Source organism: Ostrea edulis, chromosome 9, assembly GCF_947568905.1.
Source record: "Ostrea edulis chromosome 9, xbOstEdul1.1, whole genome shotgun sequence".
In the NCBI taxonomy this organism is placed as follows: domain Eukaryota; kingdom Metazoa; phylum Mollusca; class Bivalvia; order Ostreida; family Ostreidae; genus Ostrea; species Ostrea edulis.
In genome coordinates this window covers 43,389,084-43,409,990 of record NC_079172.1, presented here as the reverse complement: position 1 = coordinate 43,409,990, position 20,907 = coordinate 43,389,084, and the positions used below count along the sequence as shown (strand labels likewise).

Genomic DNA, 20,907 nt, shown 5'->3' with positions numbered 1-20,907 from the left:
AGAGCAATATAATTCTTTTTAGAGAGAGAGCAATTATATAATTAAAGATATCTCCAATTCCACATATCCACAATTGAATTAATGATCTCTTTAATTGAATTGTTGCTCTCTTTGAAAGAATTGATGCGCGCATTAATTCCTTATACAAAGGCATCGTAAATGAATTAAATAGATCATCAAATTATTTATACCGAGCTCTAAATTAATTATTGCGAGCAATATTTCTACGAAATTAATGCTTTCATCAGTCGAATTGAAGAGCAATAATTGAATTAATACGCGTATCAAATCTATTATTACTCTCATTAAATAAATTGATGCGCACATCACATTGAATCGAAGAGAGCAATAATTGAATTAATGCGCGTATAATTGAGTTTATGTTAATTTGGCGCTCCATAAGAAAGAACCATGATAATATGTCACAAGAATATAAAAAGACATTCAGTTTAAATTCTTACTAGATCTAATTAAATTGGGTTCATAATAGGTCTAGTCTTATTAGTCTTATTTTAGAGAGAGAGAGAGAGAGAGCAATTATATAATTAAAGATATGAAAATAACGCAGGATGAAAAAATGGACGATGTAGCGTTACCAAGGTGAAAAGACATCAGAGAAATTTTCAAATTTACTAAACTTCTGGCATAAAGTGGCACAAAATTTTACGTCTGAAGTTTCTTCTTCACAGCTGAATATTTCCGTAAAGAGATAAGGGTTTGGTAGAACATTTACTCGATCCAGCAATTCTTTATAATGGGTTTTTGTGAATTTAGGTAAACCAGTATAGGTATGGTAAATCATGAATATTCATCCATCCCATTGACTGGGAATGTCTAGCTGAAGTTTTGACGTCATATGTTAAAAATAGTACGCAGTTGTAAAGTAAACACAAAACCGCTCTGTGCCAGAAGAAAGCTGTCAGGTCGTGGGGTTGCAACACCGAAAAATGCTATCAAGACGATTATCAAAGCTGTGCAGAAGGTCGGGTTTGTCGTGCAATACCACACCGGTAAGTGATGCAAGCGCCGAGACGGTGTTAAATCTCCGGTATGTAGGGGCTATTATTACACTCGGGTGAAAAAAAAACCAACCTACACCTTTTATTTATATCTGTGGAATATACAGGGTGCAAGTGTGTTCATCAGGTGGGTTCGTTTTAAGTGACCTACATGCGAAATAGATTAGGACAAGACGTCTTGAGAGCGGGACAGTGCAAGATAAGATTGAACGACTTTAGATTATCGAGGGTACGGTTACTCAGTACGCATGTAACGACCAAACATATTAGTGTGGCCTTTTTATCATATCTAAACGTACAGTATATAAACATTTATGACAAGTTCCAGTCTGAGACAGCTGTAACTGGATTACTAGCGGTGGATGGGGGCTGGGAGTCTGGAGGCTATGTTGAATCTCGCAGTGGGTCCACGACAAACAGCTGACACAGAGGAGGCATAGCCCTTTGAAGCTACTAGGTTCTGACAAAACAAGAGATATCTGTTAAGCTTTACTGTTTTGGACAAATCTACATAAATTTATTTGTGATGAAAATATTTAATATTAATTGATTTACTTCACATTTTTATTTTTAAAAAGGGTGGGTGGGTGACATGTCTGATGCGCCAGCACTACATCCACCACTTGTTACAAAGGACACAACTTAATTAATTAAAGATAACTCCACTGCATATTTCCTAGAAGTAGAAGTGACCGTTCTATAATTTCGTTGACTTACTTCGTTAGATTTAGGAACGGTTACAGCACACCCACCTGGTAACCAGTCTTTTACACTTGCACCTGTGATTTTGAAGAGAAATATGTGGTTAAAGAAATGTATATGAATATTATAATATGTAGCCCTCTAAATATCGTCTTCTCCTCTACACTGAGCTGAGCTATTCTTAGAACACAATTCATAGTCCAGGAGCATGACAAGGTAGCTATTCCTCTAGTCCAGAGGGTCTTCCATTTTAAGTGTTAGATTGTCTCAGGGGAGTAAGTCATGGTAGCTGTTGGCCACAAATATTGCAGCCCTTCTCTGCATGTTTCGATGGAATTGATGTGTGGGTCACAGTCTCTTTTGGATTGATTTTAACATTAGCATCTGGTAGCCATAATTGTCCTATAGGCTTGTAGCCCATGTCATAATCTTGATTCAAGGTTATGTCCGGAGTCCCAGCTTTGAATCAAGTGCCATAACGATAAGGCTACTGCTGTGTTGGCCTATTTATCTTAAATCAAGGTCATGTCACAAAGTTAAAGGTCACAGAAGAATTGTTGAAAAAAAATGTATTAGAGCTATGATTTTGCTTCTCTTGAGGGGAGTGACAACCCAAGACCCAATGGAAAAAAGTGTATGTGTTGATCTTGTTGTTTAATCAAGGTCATGTTTCCAAGGTCAAAGTCTTAGTCACTCAGGCTAGTACTAGAACTTCCCTGATGTGTCAAAAATGTACTTGTTTTCTGGTTGAAGGGGTTAAGGTACATTTTGGGAGGGACCATATGGGGGTGGGGTCTAGCAAAGAACTCCATCAAAGTCTACAATCTAACTTCATTGACCTTGACCTCTGAACACTCTCATGAAGAAGTGAAGATGATTATCAATTTCAGAAATACCACGAAGAATACAAAATTGAGAGTTTGGCAGAGCTGGTGGGATCAAATAAACTGGTAGAACTCTAGAACCTAGCTGATAGAGACAATGGATCTTCAACAATGATTGAATAATGAGTGCTAATATTACCTGCTATTCTTTATGTCAAGGAAACTGTCAAATGGGGGATTCCCCTTAAAATACGATGCTATTTCAAACAGAAACTACAGTTGAACATCGATATCTAGAATGCCATGGATATATAAATTCGAATTCGAAATGAGTTGAAAGACCCAACTACATTTTCGTTGTGTATTTCTGCTTCAACATTTCAAACCCTTGGAGGTAATGTTCTCAGCACCATTGTGTTTGAGATAACTCGGTTTGACTGTATTTTATCATAGAAATCCACAGGTATGACATATTTGTAATGTGTGACTTATGTTGACGTGCAATGTCCTCAATACATACACCAGTTCTTATTTCACTTATGTTGACTTTTCCCCAGCAGAAATGCCAAAAGTTTTCACTGTCAACTGTAGTGGAGAACAACAACAAGAAACATCGCCTCAATGTCGGTGTCATCGGAGCGGGACGGATTGCCAGCTCCGTCCACATTCCCAATGTTCTAAGAGACAGAAGATACAACATAAGTTGGATCATTGAAGATAGCAACCAGCAAACTGTGAAAGTTCAAGAGGACCTCTTCCTCCAGGATATACCATTCTTCAAGTCCATGGACAGAAAACGACTATTAGCCGATAAGGGGTTATTACATGTATTACACTGTTAAACATTAAGGCACAATGGACATGAGTTTGTATGTTAGACTTCCGTGTACGGAGTTGCCTGCCCTTGATCATTCAACAAAAGACTAACTCCATGTCCAACTTTATAGGAATAAGGTCAGGATGTATAAAATTGATCCAGACTGTTATGATAATGATACAATGTACTTTGTTAAATGTGGGAGATGGTTAATTAAATCAGTAAATTTCTAAACGTTTTTTGAATATTACTATCAAATTGAAACATATTGTACATATTGTATAATTTGAAACAATTAACTTTGATATATATAGACACGTATCATGTGTCAGGAAATAATGGACAAAACATGCTCTCACCAAAATCTTCTGTATTATAAGGTACCGTGTTCTTTATCCGAGTTGAAGGCATAACATGGAGTGAAATTTGTGACAAATTGTTGATAGAGAGGTTAATTACTACTCCCAATCTATAAAAATTGTGTTAATATTATGCTATTTTTTCCATTCATGCAGGTTGTTATCTAATGATATATAGTTCTATTAGGTTTTTGGAAATTAACAGATTATGAAAAAGTATGATGTAAGCAAAATGGAGATGATTACTGTTAGTTGTTATAAAAAAGGAAGATATGTGAATTTGAAAAAGCTATTGATGCACTGACTGCATTAAAATTATCATAGTAAAATTGAGGTGACTAAAGGACGTGACACCACAGCCGACTAAAGGATGTGACACAACAGTCGACTAGAAGACGTGACACCACAGTCGACTAAAGGATGTGACACCACAGTTGACTAAAGGACGTGACACCACAGTCGACTAAAGGACGTGACACCACAGACGACTAAGAGACAACACCACAGCCGACTAAAGGATGTGACACCACAGTCGACTAAAGGACGTGACACCACAACCGACTAAAGGACGTGACACCACAGTCGACTAAAGGACGTGACACCACAGCCGACTAAAGGACGTGACACCACAGTCGACTAAAGGATGTGACACCACAGCCGACTAAAGGGCGTGACACCACAACCGACTAAAGGACGTGACACCACAGTCGACTAAAGGACGTGACACCACAGCCGACTAAAGGACGTGACACCACAGTCGACTAAAGGACGTGACACCACAGCCGACTAAAGGGCGTGACACCACAGCCGACTAAAAGACGTGACACCACAGTCGACTAAAGGACGTGACACCACAGCCGACTAAAGGATGTGACACCACAGCCGACTAAAAGACAACACCACAGCCGACTAAGAGACAACACCACAGCCGACTAAAGGACGTGACACCACAGCCGACTATCCCTAGCCGACACATTCTAACCCTAATCTTGTCACATGCATGTTTGGCAGCTATATGACCCTAACCTTGGTTTGGTTTATTCTTTAGTGACTGATTGACTTAAATTTCTTTTTTACAATCTAGACTGTTCAGCTTTCTTTTTTTCCTTTGAAAATAAGATATTTCTGGAAAACTACAGTTTGGTTTCTTAATTCATATTCCCAAATGTATCAATGTAAGGGTGGAAATAATAATAAAAAAAAAAAATACTACTGCAGCATGCAAGAAAACTTTTTTTTTTTACTAAAATGGCACTACCGGGTATAATAATATGTATCAGTACAAATTACTTGTGAACTGACAAACCAATTACTATATGTATTTGTTCTGTCCTTTTCAGACTAGATGCTGTTTTCATATTCAGCCCAACTTCAACACACGCTGAACTTATTTGCGATAGCCTGAAGGAAGGTTTGAGAAAATTTCATCCACTCAATATTTTACGAACCATCAGTGAATTTTTCTGCAAAGATTATCTGCTTGATTACAGGGAAATCAGTTATGGTGGAAAAACCAACGGCGGAATCTTATACAGACATCAAGACCTGCTACGACACGGCGGAAAATAACGGAGCCATTCTTCTGACATCTTTTCAAAGGTTACAAAATATTACTAACAAGTTATGGTAGAGGGTGAGTAAATACGAAAGCATTGTATGTAAAACAATTTTGTTATGTAATCTTTTGTGTTTTTTGTACATTATATAGTTCTAAATTGGATATTTAAAAACAGCTGTACATTAAGTCACCTGTAATCGTACATTGAAGTTGACAAGTCGATTTTTAACTAACGGACAGTTGAAAATTAATGTACTATTACAGGTAACTTAATGTACAGGTTTTAAATGTTGAAAGCAAGAAAGCAAGAAAAATATATGTACATAAAACGCAATTTTTTCTGGAAGTCAACAGTAATGATGCGGCAAATTTTCAATTTAATACACATTTATGTTTAAATATCAAACATTTGTACATGAAATTTTCAAAAATATAATATCATCTTTGGAGATGAGACATATCCAATGCGAAATGACACATATCCTGATGCATGATAATTTCACAACATGCACATCAAGAAGCTTTCTTTAAAAATAAACAAAACATTTCATCCTTAATTTCACACAATTTGTACATGAATTCAGGCCATGGTAGATGCAATCCATGAAATGCTTGAAAATATATCCAACAACATACTTTTTGGATCAAAATTTAAATGAGAAAGACATATCTCCTGCTGTTAATCTCACTAGATTCACTACAAGCGGAATCATTTTTAGAACAGGAACCACAACTTTTCATCTTTTTCATACACTTGCCATTGTCTGAATCCTAATTGTCTAGCTTCAGAGTGGCACTAATTAATTCATCCATTATATAGAAATATCGGAGTACACATCCAGATTTAGATCAAATTTTGGCTGTGGTCTGCTACCCCCCCCCCCCCCCCCCCCCCATATCTAGTATGTCACTCAAAATGTCATATATCTTGACGCTTTCCTCAGGATCTATATTGTGATTGAGTTAGAAATAAACTTTCTCCATTAATTAGGACATTTTCACTGATGAAAGTTTACTTGGGAAGTAGTCAGAAATTAAGTGAGCTGTCATTACCCTCTTGTTGATGTGTTTGGAAATGCCACTCAGTCTCCAGACAATCACGTATGTCACATGATAATAGAAAACACATAAACATCACCCGTGGGACGGTTTATTAAGTTAACAATAGACAAAATGTTGTAAGTAAGATAAAAGTCCTCAAATTGTCCATTCTGTGAGAGAAAAAACTATCCTTGGCCCTTCAGGCCTGGAACAGTTCTTTCTCTCACAGAATGTATTAACAGTTTTCGGACTTCATCCTTTACATAGTTTATACTTACAAACCAAAGTCCCTTAATTGTCATGGTAATGCAAGCCTGTTCAAGTTATTTATTGATATCAAGAAATTGAATTTTTGATATCAAAAATGTGATTTTGTGATTTTTTGATATCAAAAAATACAAATTCTTTTTTGATATCAAAAATTCAATTTTTGATATCAAAAATCAATTTCTTGATATCAGAAAATGATTTTTTTGATATCAAGAATTCGATTTTATGATATCAGAAAATCAACCTTATATTCTGATATCAAGAATTCGATTTTTTGATATCAGAAAATCATTTTTGATATCAGGAATTCGAATTCTTGATATCAGAAAATGATTTTTTGATATCAAGAATTATTTTTTGATATCAGGAATTGGAATTATTGATATCAATAATTCTTTTTTTGATATCAGAAAATACCTCAAAAATATTAAAACTGCACCTCATACATTACTGCTAAATGGCACAGAACACTTAGATTAGCTAGGTTAGAAGTTTTAATGGCAATTATTATATCTATACATGTATAAGTTGGTGATATCACGATATAAGTCAGAGTTCAGAGTCAATGCTTCGATCTATTTAACGTACATTTCTGTTTACATGCAATATGTGAAAGAAAATGTCCTTGTAGGTAAATATGAAGTAAATAACTAATATTATAGTGACATGTGTTGTCATACAAACATCATTTCGTATAATTAGATGCGAATTTAAATCACTTGTCCTGTCGGACAGGTATGTCACTGTGATAGAGAAATAATAACAATACAAATACATTTTGCACATTAATTACTGTACCTGCCCTTGTAACGACAGAATTTCTAGATTTTTTTGTCAACATGAAGTAAAGGCCACTTAAGGTGCTTTTATATGAACAGATTCAGTTTATGATTTACCACGATGGTGTCGTGTTCACACTACATGATTGCCTCCAGATTTTTTAATTTCTCGGGGGAAAAAATTGTAATGGAATGTAAATATCTATGGTCGGTTATATATATAAAAAAAAAAAGCTAAATTGATTGTTTCCACCTTAATTTGATGAAAAGTTTAAACAAGACTCTCAATTTTAGGTATATTCTTTAACATGATATTAATAAAGATCTACACTGCAATGTCCAAAGTTGTTTCAACGAAGTGTCACAATGGTAATGATTATCAACAAAATTGCTAAACTCCGATTAAAGAAAGAAAATTAACTGCTTATATTAAAGGGGGGATGCAGCTATGCTTTTGGACAAATCTTCCTAGATTTTCCAGATTTACCCCCCAAAAAACACATTCGTGAAAAGTGGAGCTCCCCTTATCCTGTGTGACTGACTTCTGTAAGTTTATAAGGCATTGAAGCATTTTATTTTATTTGTTAGGGAAAAAAAGCTTTTGGCATACACATACTGTCAATTATTGCTACATGTACCTGTGGTTCCTAAAAGCAATGGGTCGAATATCTCACCTGTTATAGTAATGTATAATTACAATCATTCATTCAGCAATGGGTCGAATATCTCACCAGTTAATTAGTAACATATAATTACAATCAATCATTCAGCAATGGATTGAATATCTCGTCTGTTAATTAGTAACATATAATTACAATCATTCATTTAGCAATGGATTGAATATCTTGCCTGTTGTAAGAACATATTAATTACAATCATTCATTCAGCTCAATGGATTGAATATCTCACCAGTTAATTAGTAACATATAATTACAATCATTCATTCAGCAATGGTATGAATATCTCGTCTGTTATAGTAATGTATGATTACAATCATTCATTCATTGTAACTGTCAACTTTCCAGGAGATTTGATTCAGCTTTTGATGAACTGAAGAAGACGGTGCTCAGCAGGAGTCTGGGGGAGCTACAGTTACTGAGACTCACGTCCCGAGACAACCCTAAACCGTCCTACGAATTTCTGTCTAATACCGGTGAGCACTTAATTTTTCATCATCATTTGCAATGTACAAAGTAATTATCAATGACCTGTAATTATCGGGGGGAGTTTACAGCTACTGAGACTCGCATCACCAGACAACCCTAAACCTTCCTATGAATTCCTGTCTGATACCAGTGAGCAGTTTCAAATCATCAAACTATGGTCAGTCAGTCTTTGCGAAGGTCTAATGAAGAAATTTGAAATTCATTTATTTGTTTTTTTCTTCCTCAATTGTTAGTTTGTCTATGAAAGGAAGCAAAATCTTTTACCCATGAATTAGGGAATATAACTATCTTAAATTCTCACATGTTATTTACAACCATTAATGCGGACTTTACGATTGAAAACTTGAGTTTTACTGGTGACACTTTAGTGGAGCTGATAAAACAGATATTCATTACCAATTTAAATCAGCATTAACAATTGCAAATAATGAAAAGATAGTTATTCCTATTTTGTTTGATGTTTACATCTTATTTTGTTGAGGTTTGCATTTTGTTATATGAAATACGGCAAAAAGTTTTTTATGTTTGACATTCTGTTTTCGTGTCATTCTGTTATGACGTCACAATGAACAGCTTTTCGTCTTGTTAATGCTCGTTTGATAGCTTCAAACATCAGTGCATTAGCCAATCAAAATGCAGATTACAAAACAGTTGCAATATAATGTTGTTATTGTTGTCCAAATGATTGATAGATTTCATGTACAATAAAATGCAAAGGTGCCAATATAATTCAAAATTTGCTAAAACTTACAGTGGAACAAGGTTAATTTAAGGGGATTTGCACAGCTATATGATTAAGATATATCTTGTTATAATAATTGATTTCTATTGCAGTCCCTTTTGCCAAATCAATTTTTGGGGAAGGGGGTAGTCACAAACAATCAAAATCAACCTTACATCAAAATTTAATCATATTGACATAAATCTTCAGCTGTGCTTTTGTTTTTGTAATGACTGTAGATTCCTTATTTTACGCGAGTACTTAATATGGCGAAATGACTCGTATACGTCAAATCCTTCAACATACTAAATTTAACCCTCCGTGGCCGAGTGGTTAGAGCATCGCGCTCAAAATCACACGGCCTCTCACCTCTGTCGGCACGGGTTCTAATCCCGCTCATGCCAGTAAGTGAGAGAGATTCCCAGTTTACTTTCGAAAGGTCGGTGGTCTCTTCCCAGATACATTGTACTTGGGTTTTCTCTTCCACCAATAAAAACTGGGCGCCACCATATAACTGAAAAATTGTTGAGTGTGGCGGAAAACAGCAAAAAACAAACAAACAAACATCAAATCCTGTAAACATGAATTTGCGTGTCGTCTGATAATCAAGAGTTCTTACATGTATTTTAGCAACAGAAAATTAAAAGTAAGTAATTTTATTTTGTGAGTGATGCCTCTCCCGAAATTATGCAATAATAAATTTTTTGCATATATTTAGGAATCAACAGTATCTGTTTAACTTTTAAGATATCTTGCTATTCAGCATAAAATATTATCAATTGTACACATTTACTTTTATTTCTATAATATGAAATTAAGAGGGGGATGGATAAACTTATAATTGCTTTTGTAAGATTTACAAAAACATATCTTGCAGATTATGCCACCCATGAGTTTTGCCCCATCACAAAATTCTTTCTTAAATGTCTTTGATGACATGTTTGTGATTTTGGTTTTTTATAGTTTCACACAAATTCTGATTTTATGTTTTGTTTGCTATTTTTACTGAAATGAATTACATTGGCACCTCTGTTTAGCACAATCATGAATTAGCAATGTCTGTTTACATCCATGTTGTATCAGTAGTTTATATTTTGGCAGTGGTTATGACTTTAGTCACTTAATTACACAGACATAATGCACTTAATTGTAAATCCCGCCAAAAGAAGAACAGACATAATGCACTTAATTATAAATCCCGCCAAAAGAAGAACACACACAACATTCTTCATTCTTGATTACAATCTTCCTCCTTGAATATTACCTAGTCCAATGTTGACAATGATAGTGTGTCGACTCTTAGGATCTTCAGGCCTTTGATTTTAGATATATTTTAACAATTATGAAATGGGTTGACCTCAGGGCACTTGCCCAACAGAATACTCAATGCACCTTGACATATGCAATAATATATGATATAGAGTATGTGTTATGTGGTAACTATTGTGGCTTCTTTCCTATAGTAACGGCTTCTTTCCTATAGTAACAGCTTCTTTCCTATAGTAACACAAGTATGACTGAGAGTTTTATTTATAGACAAACACTTGCGTGTGGGTATTACTGCCTTATGACAGCAATTCTAAAGTTACATTTATAAAACATATCACAGGTAAAAACATATTTGTAAATATAAATATATAAAACATATTTTGAATGAAGATGGTAATTAGTGTTTTGTTGTTCAAATATCACTTGCTGTGACTTGATATCTGATATGGCGGTTCATGATATCGACATGATAGTTTTTCAGATATCACTGGCTGTAATCTGATTCTGACATGGCAGTTCATGATATCAACATGATGGTTTTTCAGATATCACTGGCTGTAACTTGATATCTGACATGGCGGTTCATGATATCGACATGATGGTTTGGTTAACGTCCTGTTCTGAACCAGAGTCAGTGTACGTCATGACTCATATCCGGGACGAGACGCTGCAGAAGATACGGGAACCAGACGCTGGCGTCATCTCCATTAAGTTCAAGAATGGAATGATTGCAACCATAGATGTATTCCGGGAATCGGTGTATGGCTATGACATCAGGGCAGAGGCAAGGCCAGCGTTCTTTTATTTTTCTAACAAGCCCTCATATCAATATGTTGGATTTTCATTAAAAAATTGAACTGAAGAAGTCTTTTTTAGAATTTAGAACAAGGAACTAATAACCTTAGATGCAATTTTATCCCATCTGTTGAGGTTTCTGTTTAAAAAAATTTCATCTTTTGTGATCGCTCTTTTCACTTTTCATATTTTCAACTTCTGCAGAACTACTAGGCCAATTCTAATATATTATACAAAGTATACACAGGGAAATGGGATTTAAGTTTGAGATGTATCTTCCAAAGGGAGATAATCAGAAATAGGGTGGAATGTTTGAAAACTCTTTATGCCCCCCACCCTCCCCCGAAAAAGGGGGCATATTGGTTTACACCTGTTGGTCAGTTGCTTAACCAAGTGTTGTGTGCTCAATTTCTTACGAATTCTTTGCTTGAAAGACTATACCAGTTTCCCCTAAAGAGTAGATACATATCCAGTTAGTTTTTGAGGTCAAAGGTCACTAATTTCCCCTCCCCCTAAAAGTAGAGGTCCCTAACTGGCCCCAAGACCATAGACTTAGAATGGACTTATGTCAAAATTTTGATTATATGTACTTATATTTTAAGATTTATCTAGCACAGTTATTTTAAAAAAAACTGCAGGTTTATAAAAATATTCAAGTGCAAACATTTACTGAAAATTTGATTTGTTTATGAAAATTATTTCAAAAGTTAGCTGGATTTGAAATTTAGACTTAAAGTTTATGGTCTTTAGGCCGGATTTTGAGGCAACAAGGTGAAAGGTCAGACTGAACATACATATTATATAAAGTAAGATCTTGTCTGCTCAATATCTTGAGAACCCTTTGTATGATAAACATCAAACTTGGTACCCAGGTTCTGCCTAAGGAGTAGATGACCCCTATTGCTTTTGAAGTCACAAGGTCAAGGGTCAAACTACTCTGGAAATAGGATGATATTGTCTCTCAGTATTTAGTGAACCTTTTGCATGACAAATACCAAATAGGTAAACCTAATTTTTTAATATTATTTATATTATAGACATTCTAAATTTAAAGTTGATCCTTTTCAATATTTCCATACAGGGCTATAAATTTCTTCTCAAGAAGTACTAGACCAGGAAAGTAAAACTGACGTGAAAGCTCCCATGATCCCTGGGACCATGATAGGGCAACAAATGATGTTTAACGTTTAACATGGAAATCTATAGAAAAAATGTTGTAAAATCTCCCTCTCAAAACCCATTAGGGAACAATTTGTCAAATCCTCATATAGTCAAGAAGCAAGTTAAAACTAGGACCCACACATGTACACACACACACACATATGCATTCACACAAGCTCACAAACACACAGTTTTGAAAATTATATTCAAATCTTAGAAACCACAAGAGTGCACTCTGTAAAATTCAGCTAAGTGATGTGGCTTACTCTTGTGTTATTTTGTAGTCGTTTTGGACATGCAGCTAAGTATGGAGCGCCAAATTAACATAAACTCAAATAATTGAAGATATCTTCAATTATTTGAAGATATCATCAATTCATTTGATGCGCGCAACAATTGAATTAAAGATCACTTCAAATAATTAATGATATCTTCAATTTTGAATTATTGCGCGCATTAATTGAATTGATGAGAGCATTAATTCTTCAGCTGATTTGAAGCGCACTTTAATTGAATTAATGATCTCTTCAAATGAATTAATGATATCAACAATTGAATTGATGCGCGCTACAATTCAATTGAAGAGAGCAATAATTGATATAATGCACGCATTAAATCAATTGATGAGAGCAATAATTGAATTGATGCGTGCATTAATTCATTTGATGAGAGCAATAATTGATTTAATGCGCGCATTAATTCAATTATTGCTCTCTTCAATTGAATTAATGATATCTTTAATTTATTTGAAGAGAGCAATAATTCTTTTAGAGAGAGCAACTATATAATTAAAGATATCTTCAATTCAACATATCCACAATTGAATTAATGATATCTTTAATTGAATTGTTGCTCTCTTTAAAAGAATTGATGCGCGCATTAATTCCTTATACAAAAGCATTGTAAATGATTTAAAGATATCTTCAATTGAATTAAAGAGATCATCAAATTATTTATACCGAGCTCTAAATTAATTATTGTGAGCAATATTTCTACTAAATTGATGCTCTCATCAAATGAATTGAAGAGAGCAATAATTGAATTAATGCGCGCATCAAATCTATTATTGCTCTCATTAATTGAATTAATGCGCGCATCAATTGAATTGAAGAGAGCAATAATTGAATTAATGCGCGCATTAAATCAATTATTGCTCTCATTAATTCAATTGATGCGCGTATTAACTCAATTGATGAGAGCAATAATTGAATTGAAGCGCGCATTAATTCATTTGATGAGAGCAATAATTGATTTAATGCGCGCATTAATTCAATTAAAGAGAGCAATAATTGAATTGATGATATCTTCAAATAATTGAAGATATCTTCAATTATTTGAGTTTATGTTAATTTGGCGCTCCATAGCTAAGTGATGTGACTATGAGTGCAGCACTTCTCAGTACTTTCAGTACTCTGATGTTATTTTGTAGTTGTTTGGGACATGCAGCTAAGTGATGTGACTATGAGTGCAGCACTTCTCAGTACTTTCAGTACTTTGATGTTTTTTTGTAGTTGTTTGGGACATGCAGTTAAGTGATGTGACTATGAGTGCAGCACTTCTCAGTACTTTGATGTTATTTTGTAGTTGTTTGGGACAAAAGGTATGGCAGTGGCTGACAACCCTAGGAGATCCTCTTTCTGTGTAGATTACCTACAAGGGTCAAATATGCCCCCATTGCACTACTCTTTTCCTCAGAGGTTCGAGAAAGCTTTTGCGACTGCTGTTTCCCATTTCTATAGTTGTCTCACAGGTAAGTCTCATATTATATTACAAATAGACATTTCTATATCTGTCTCACAGATGAGTCTCATATTGTATTACAAATAGACATTTCTATAGCTGTCTCACAGATGAGTCTCATATTGTATTACAAATAGACATTTCTATATCTGTCTCACAGATGAGTCTCATATTGTATTACAAACAGACATTTCTATAGCTGTCTCACAGATGAGTCTCATATTGTATTACAAATAGACATTTCTATAGCTGTCTCACAGATGAGTCTCGTATTGTATTACAAATAGACATTTCTATATCTGTCTCACAGGTAAGTCTCATATTGTATTACAAATAGACATTTCTATATCTGTCTCACAGGTAAGTCTCATATTGTATTACAAATAGACATTTCTATATCTGTCTCACAGGTAAGTCTCATATTGTATTACAAATAGACATTTCTATAGCTGTCTCACAGATGAGTCTCATATTGTATTACAAATAGACATTTCTATATCTGTCTCACAGGTAAGTCTCATATTGTATTACAAATAGACATTTCTATATCTGTCTCACAGGTAAGTCTCATATTGTATTACAAATAGACATTTCTATAGCTGTCTCACAGATGAGTCTCATATTGTATTACAAATAGACATTTCTATAGCTGTCTCACAGATGAGTCTCATATTGTATTACAAATAGACATTTCTATAGCTGTCTCACAGATGAGTCTCATATTGTATTACAAATAGACATTTCTATAGCTGTCTCACAGATGAGTCTCGTATTGTATTACAAATAGACATTTCTATATCTGTCTCACAGGTAAGTCTCATATTGTATTACAAATAGACATTTCTATAGTTGTCTCACAGGTGAGTCTCGTATTGTATTACAAACAGACTATTTTGGATATCATTACAATGGCACTTTCAGGGATGCTATCTACACCAAGACCTAGTAGCACCATTTTTAATTAGATTTAACTGACAGTTAAGGGGGTATGCTACACCGGAGAAATTTGATGAGGATGGAAAGTGGAGGATATGTATAGTGATATTTTAGAATTTAAAACTTTCAAATTTACTTTATTTAGTTAAAAAATGCAGATTTAGTTGAAAGTGATCTGAAAATCTTAACCCCTGCTGGACTAGAACCCATGATCGACAAATCAGCAGTTGACACATTAACTTACTGAGCAACTCAGCTAGGCACTGCCAATTTTTTTTTTTTTTTAGAAAGGAATATTCCCTGACATTTATATTTTCACTTATGATTTAAAGTCGGCCATTATGATGATGTAGTATACCTCCTTAATTTGGCACTATCACAGTTGCCATTCACTACATACCATTAGCTGGAACCAATCTGATTAAAATGACCTGGTAGGTCCTTTGATCCATTCAAGTACAGTTAAACCTCGATCGTTATCTCAAACTTGATGGGACCAAGAAGAAACTTGGAGATACCCAAGGATTTGAGATATCGAGGGTAAAATACTTAGAGAACAAGTGGGATTTCCAAGTCTCTTCGACATATCCATGGTATTCAAAATATTGATGTTCGAGATACATGAACTGAAGTTCAACTTAGTTTTACTGGTAAGTGTGACAAGTATGTGCAGAGATCTAACATCAAACTTCAGTCAAGTTAACTGTTAGATCAATTTGACAAGGTTCTGTACAGCTGAGCCCTGGACTCTGATGAAAAGACAAGATCATATGAGTAAATAATCACTATCGGGAGCTTGTCATGCTGTAGTGCCCCCCCAACCCCCCCCCCCCCCAACCCTTTAGCACTAATAAGAATGGAAGTTATAAAATTTCTGTGTACACCTGTTTGTTTTGTAAATAATGAAGGCGACCTTGTGTTTTTATAGGTGAAGTTGAGCCTCTCATTAGGAAAGAGGAGTGCTTATTGGTTTCTGAAATCATTGACAAAGCAGTCGAGTCTTATAAAACAGGACAGATTGTGAACTTCTGACATCCATTGTACAAAGTCCAGATCTACATGTATGTGTTCTTACGCTGAAAGGAAAGCTTGGATTCATGTTTTTACGATTTTAGCTATATATGTAGAATTTTATACCTAATCAATAAAGAATTTCGCAGTATCTTATAAAGACCAGCTAGTTACTGAAGTTTCATTGTGGGAAACTTTAACCACTTCTTGTTAAAAGATGAGTCTTTCCGTTAGAAAAAAATTTTGGTCGAATTACCATGTAACTGTAAAGGGTATGAGTTAAGGGTAAGGATGTGGGTTAGTGGTTAGGGATGTGGGTTAGGGTTAAGGTTGTGGGTGTGGGTTAGGGGTAAGGATGTGGGTTGTGGTAAGGAATTGGGTTAGGGTTAGGGATGTGGGTGTGGGTTAGGGGTAAGGATGTGGGTTAGGGTTAGGGATGTGGGTTAGGGTTAAGGTTGTGGGTGTGGGTTAGGGGTAAGGATGTGGATTAAAGTTAGGGATGTGGGTTAGGAAGGTGGGTTAGGGTTAAGGTTGTGCCCCATGACTTGCTTTACCTGGGGAAAGCTGTTTTAAAGGTTGATAAAAAATTTTACCTCCATAATACATTCCATTCTTTTTACTTCAAGTTTCTAAATGATATTCTTAGTTATATGGATTCTTGGCAGGGTATTCCCTGTTAGAGTTTATATATATTCTCCTCAACCATTAGGCAAGGGAAAAAATATATTTCAATAGGGAATGAGAGTCCATGTGTACCCTGCCAAGAATCCATATCACGAATGTGTCCTACTGCAGAGCAAAAAAGTAGTGTTTAATTTATGAAGCGGTTTTATATATATATATATATATATACATATACATAATTATATATATATACAGTATAATCTGTCTAAACCGGCTATGTGTGGTTCCAAAGAAATTGGACGGTTTTCACAGAGTCCGGAGTGCAGAATGTTGACAAGAATGAGAGTTGCTTCCCTTGTATTCACTATCTATGCATACGTGTGTAATGATTGCTAACGTTTTATTATATCACAAAAGAATTCAAAATGTAAAAATATAAATGTCAGTGTTTCATTGTCGTGTTCATTTGAAAAAGTTTCAATTTATATTAAACAATTTAAAATCTGGGAATTATTCGCGCAATTTTCTGTTGGTAAATTGTCAATTTCGTCTACATCATCGCCGAGTACTCAGAGGCCGGTTTGGACAAATTATACTGTGTGTATATATATATATATATATATGTATATGTATATATATATATATATATAGATAGATCCATCAAAGCCATTTTGTATCCTATCTATTCTCGGCAGGGTACATTGCCATATATTCCCAGCTTGTCTTTCAATCAAATGCTTAGATTTTTCATTTTTCTCTACAGTACGACATTAGATTGTGAATTTCTAAAATGCAGATTCGTTCAGTGTAGGTGTCCATGGGTTGTGAGATGATTTACCGGTATAAATAGCTGTATAGAGTTGAACTGAATAATTGCAGCTACCTCTGATTAACCTAGGACCCTGTTTGACAAAAGAACTTACGATTTAAAAGACTAAAAATATTATATAATTCTAAAAACTCGTCAACTTGATGAATTTTGTGAGATTATACTTATATAAAATTACATGACTAAATTCTTATTCACACATTAAAATCACAATTTTAAAATCAACATAAAGAAGAAAGTAAATTGCAGAAGATTTTGGTCTTAGTCGTAATTAAGTTCTTTTGTAAAGTGTGGTCCAGGACCCTAATTGTACATTCTCAGTATTTACTTTTGTAGAAAGTGTGGATGATGATTCACATCATAAGTCACCATCTCGCACGCATACAAACACGTAGAAACCAATTATAAGAAATTAAGATGCAGAAGATTTAAATGGTTGTGATATCAGTGATATAAATGTTACAAGCTATGTAATTATTATCGTCTGATTTCTGTATGATTGTTGTCATTGTAATTAAAATGTATTTACTATCTGCAGTGTTTTTATTCAGATTGAGAACTTCACAGAAATTGTTTATTCTAGACTAGATTCGGGTTGTCCGTCCGTCTGTAGACGCAATGGTTTCCGGGCTCTAAAGCATTATCCTTTCCACCTACAGTCACCATATCAAACATATATGGACTACCCATGGGACGAAGATATTCCCTATCGATTTTGGGGTCAAAAGGTCAAAGATCAAGTGCACTGGATATCGAAGTAGCAATATGGTTTCCGGGCTCTAAAGCGATATCATTTACACCTACAGTCACCATATCATACATATGGACTACCCATGGGAGGAAGATGTTCCCTATCGACGATGGTGAAGATTTATAGTGCAGACTGCCCAGTAGGGGCCCTGCTACACTTGGTTTTTTGCGGCGAGGCGGCGATGGTGGTCAACCTTCGGATCCCCTAGAAACGGGGATGGGTCTTCTTGAAGATCCGGGGATGGTTAGGTCCTCCAGAAGGCGGTGGATGGGTCCATCTCCTCTTCCTAGAGTCGATCGCCCACGGATCCCCACAGTATAGTCAGGGGAAGGGCTTCTTGAAGGTAGCTTGCTATTCTTCATCTGGTCGATCGACCCTCGGATCTCCCTCAGTAAAATCAGGGAGACAGTTCCCTATCACTTTTGGGATCAAAAGGTCAAGCACACTGGACATCGAAGTAGCAATATGGTTTCCGGGCTCTAAGGCATTATCCTTTCCACCTACAGTCACCATATCGTACATATGGACTATCCATGGGACGAAGATGTTCCCTGTTGAATTTGGGGTCAAAAGGTGAAAGGTTAAGCACACTCCTAGCGAAGAGACTACCCAAGGTTTGTCATGCCCTTTCTTTTTTACACTCAGGAAAGAGGTAATTTATACATATTAACAACATCCTTGGGGAGATTGGGGTAAGAGGGGGTTATTCTTAGTGAGCATTGCTCACAGTACCTCTTGTTCTGTATAATGATGTTATACAATATGACACAGTCTGATTAACAAGCATTCCCTTTAATAATCAGTATCATACAGTGATTTTCCGAAAAAGAGGGGGGGGGTGGGGGGGGCACAAGTAAAAGTCAAGTACTGGCCAAAATATTCAATCTTTTGGGTGCTAAATCTGAAATTTTACTCGCATTATTTCTAAATTTGTGGTGAAAAGGGGGGAGGGAGCTACCCCCTTCCTCTACATCCCTAAATCCACCACCGTCATACTCTGAAATAGGGTCGCTGCCCCCTCCCTCTACATACCTAAATCCGCCACCATCATACTCTGAAATAGGGTCGCTGCCCCTCCCACTACATCCCTAAATCCGCCACCATCATACTCTGAAAGGTGTAATGGGGAAATCATTCAATAATGTGTCAAAGTCTAATGACATTCCTCTTACCCCAAAAGATCCAAGGAGATTTCATTTATACTAAAAGGTTCGAATGACCTTATCACAGGATAATGTCACAGCTTTATCCAGAACCAACAATTGTTTCAAATAAATATATGAATTTGTCTGAAGATTAGTATATTGTTTTCTCCTAGTGACCCACATTCATGTAAGACCTCAAACATGTCACTACAAAGCTATACCTAACATTTGTGTCAAGTCTCTTGCGGTTTCAAAAATATGTTTTCCCCATGTGACTTCCTAAGATTGAAGGTCATGATGATGAATATTATCTGATAATGTAACTGCCATGCATGAATCGGGTATGCTATACCTTCATCACCCGTTAAAACAACAGAAGGCATTTTGTTGTTTATATTTTTAAAAATATAAACTATATAGATTTTTAGTACTAAAATGTCATATCATAGACCCATTCGTTACTGTCATTTAGTCTTTAAAAACCTCTAAAATGTGCCGGTAGAGAAAGGGTTGAATGGAACAGCCAATACACCCTTTGACCTTGACCCTCCATATTTGGTAATGATTACTTGGATATGTTCCAAAAAAGCCAGATCAAACTAGTTTGCAACAAACATGTATTCGTTGTCGAGGATCAAGGCAATGCAAAAGAAATGGAAAAGATTCAGTGAGTGCAAATACTACAGCATTACAATTTTAGTTATAGCCTTGTGCTGAATGGGGAAAGTTGAGGATCAATATGGATTTCTGGGACTGAACATACAATGTAAAGGCCACAGCCTACATACTTTTGTGTAGAACTTTAAATTCCTGTGATGGCCTCCTTCAGATCTTGGGGTCATGGTGTAAACAAACTTGAATCTACACGATACAGGAATGTTTGAAACTTATTTTGATATAATGTAACCCTGGGATTCCTCTCAAGATTTTTAAAAGAATTCTTATAGAATTTTGAGCAAAACTTTTTAACTTTGTTGTGGGGTCTTACTGACCCAGGGGCTCATGGTTTGAATTACAAACTTGAATGTTATTTATGAAGGGAAGCTGTCATACTGTCCAACCCCTTTTTTGGCTTTGAACTAGCTGCATCGGTTCATGAGAAGATCTTTTTAAAATGCCCAATTCCTCTGCCTTGATTATTTCCCTTTGAAAGGAAGTATGGCAATATGAATTCCCTTTTACTTAAGGATGTCTTGTGGAAACTCCGAAAGGTTGGTGTATATTGCCCCAGTGTTTTTTTTTTTTTATACATTTTGATGAAGTTTCATGTGTAAGATGACACATCATTACATGGCGGTGCAACAACCATATTGTCATTGTATAACCCTTCATTGGTAAATTGTATAAACTCGTATATTTGGTATTGTTGACTGAACAAACTTCACAAGAA

At 35.4% G+C, this 20,907-nt stretch overlaps 1 protein-coding gene across 2 annotated transcripts; it reads left to right on the top strand.

The window, feature by feature from the left end:
- The first annotated feature begins 853 nt into the window (after positions 1–853).
- LOC125658940 (uncharacterized oxidoreductase YrbE-like) lies at positions 854–18,154 on the top strand. Of its 2 annotated transcripts, none has more exons than XM_056149313.1 (8): positions 854–1,010; positions 3,106–3,362; positions 5,062–5,132; positions 5,212–5,320; positions 8,395–8,522; positions 11,071–11,309; positions 14,066–14,231; positions 16,086–18,154. In XM_056149313.1, exons 1-8 carry the CDS (start codon positions 948–950, stop codon positions 16,187–16,189), a joined length of 1,137 nt encoding a protein of 378 aa, XP_056005288.1. In that variant the 5' UTR covers positions 854–947; the 3' UTR covers positions 16,190–18,154. The 2 variants fall into 2 exon arrangements, with proteins under 2 accessions (XP_056005288.1, XP_056005287.1); XM_056149312.1 differs by having other exon boundaries at positions 857–1,010; positions 3,103–3,362.
- Positions 18,155–20,907: the final 2,753 nt, after the last annotated feature.

Bases quoted from the DNA above. Each gene is read 5' to 3' on its own strand.
- LOC125658940 (XM_056149312.1), top strand. From the start codon at position 948: ATGCTATCAAGACGATTATCAAAGCTGTGCAGAAGGTCGGGTTTGTCG. The intron at 5,133-5,211 runs GTTTGAGAAAAT...GCTTGATTACAG, and splicing joins TTGCGATAGCCTGAAGGAAG to GGAAATCAGTTATGGTGGAA. The intron at 11,310-14,065 runs GCAAGGCCAGCG...GTTATTTTGTAG, and splicing joins GCTATGACATCAGGGCAGAG to TTGTTTGGGACAAAAGGTAT.